Source organism: Orycteropus afer, unplaced genomic scaffold, assembly GCF_000298275.1.
Source record: "Orycteropus afer afer isolate SDZICR_OR568_19922 unplaced genomic scaffold, OryAfe1.0 scaffold00655, whole genome shotgun sequence".
NCBI classification, from domain to species: Eukaryota; Metazoa; Chordata; class Mammalia; order Tubulidentata; family Orycteropodidae; genus Orycteropus; species Orycteropus afer.
This window is the reverse complement of record NW_006922242.1, coordinates 137,137-137,968: the sequence shown is the minus strand read 5'-3', so window position 1 is coordinate 137,968 and position 832 is coordinate 137,137. Positions and strand designations below refer to the sequence as shown.

At 53.8% G+C, this 832-nt stretch overlaps 1 protein-coding gene across 1 annotated transcript in view; it reads right to left on the bottom strand.

Moving 5' to 3' along the window:
• The window catches only part of ITGA8 (integrin subunit alpha 8), a 330,607-nt gene extending 330,144 nt beyond the window's left edge, over positions 1-463 (bottom strand). The window contains exon 1 of the mRNA XM_007956731.1: positions 15-463. Coding sequence (XP_007954922.1) covers positions 15-463 — 449 coding nt within the window. The remainder of the gene's footprint in view (positions 1-14) is intronic.
• Positions 464-832: the final 369 nt, after the last annotated feature.

The window sequence follows — 832 nt, the reverse complement described above, 5'->3', positions numbered from 1 at the left end:
GGGCCGGTGTGGGCGGCGGGTCCGCGGTGACAGCCCAGGCGCTTCGCCGAGCGTCCCCTGCCGTCTCCTCCGGCCTCCCTCCTCTGGCCCGGCTCTGGGGCTGGCGGAAGGGAGCCGGCGCCGAGTCCTGCTCTGGCAGCTGGGCGGGGGGGCCGGCGCGCTCGTGGCGTCCCCTAGCGGCGGGCCGACCGGCTGCAGACCCGAGCGAGCGACTCCTAGACGCGCGCACCAGCTCCCTTTGCCTCTGCTGGTGGCCGGCGCTGAGTCCTGTTTCCGCTATCCGGCTTTCCATTGCAGTCGCATCTCTAGGAAAATGAGTCTTGGATATGGCACTCTCAAGCCACTTGCTTTTTGGAAACAATCCCTCCACCAGGGACGAGAGTTTGTTCCGTTTTTCCCAAAACGCACGGCTCTGATAGAAGAATGAGAAAGCGTGCCCCATCAGTAGGCGGAGTAAAGCCATTATCTTTGCAACACCTCTGCAGCATTACGTCTCCTCAATCAAGGGTCAATACTTTTGTTCCTCTTTAACTGAGAGATTTTAAATGCAACAATCCTGCCCTCCCCCCAACTTCACCTCACTTCCCTACAAAGGTAGCAGATTAACAAAGAAAGACTCAGGATTTTATTTTGGTCTTTCTCAACGGAACGTTGGGCATAATGAATGATTTGATACAAAATCTTCTTGACCCTCTTTAGTTGTGGTGATGATTGGCAACATTACAAATATTGGAATTTACAGTTTACTTTTAGTTGGAGTAGAGGAGGGCACAGGGAAGATTCTACAAGCGTTCAAATTTCATTGCCACTTCATTTTAGAGGAGCTCTGGTG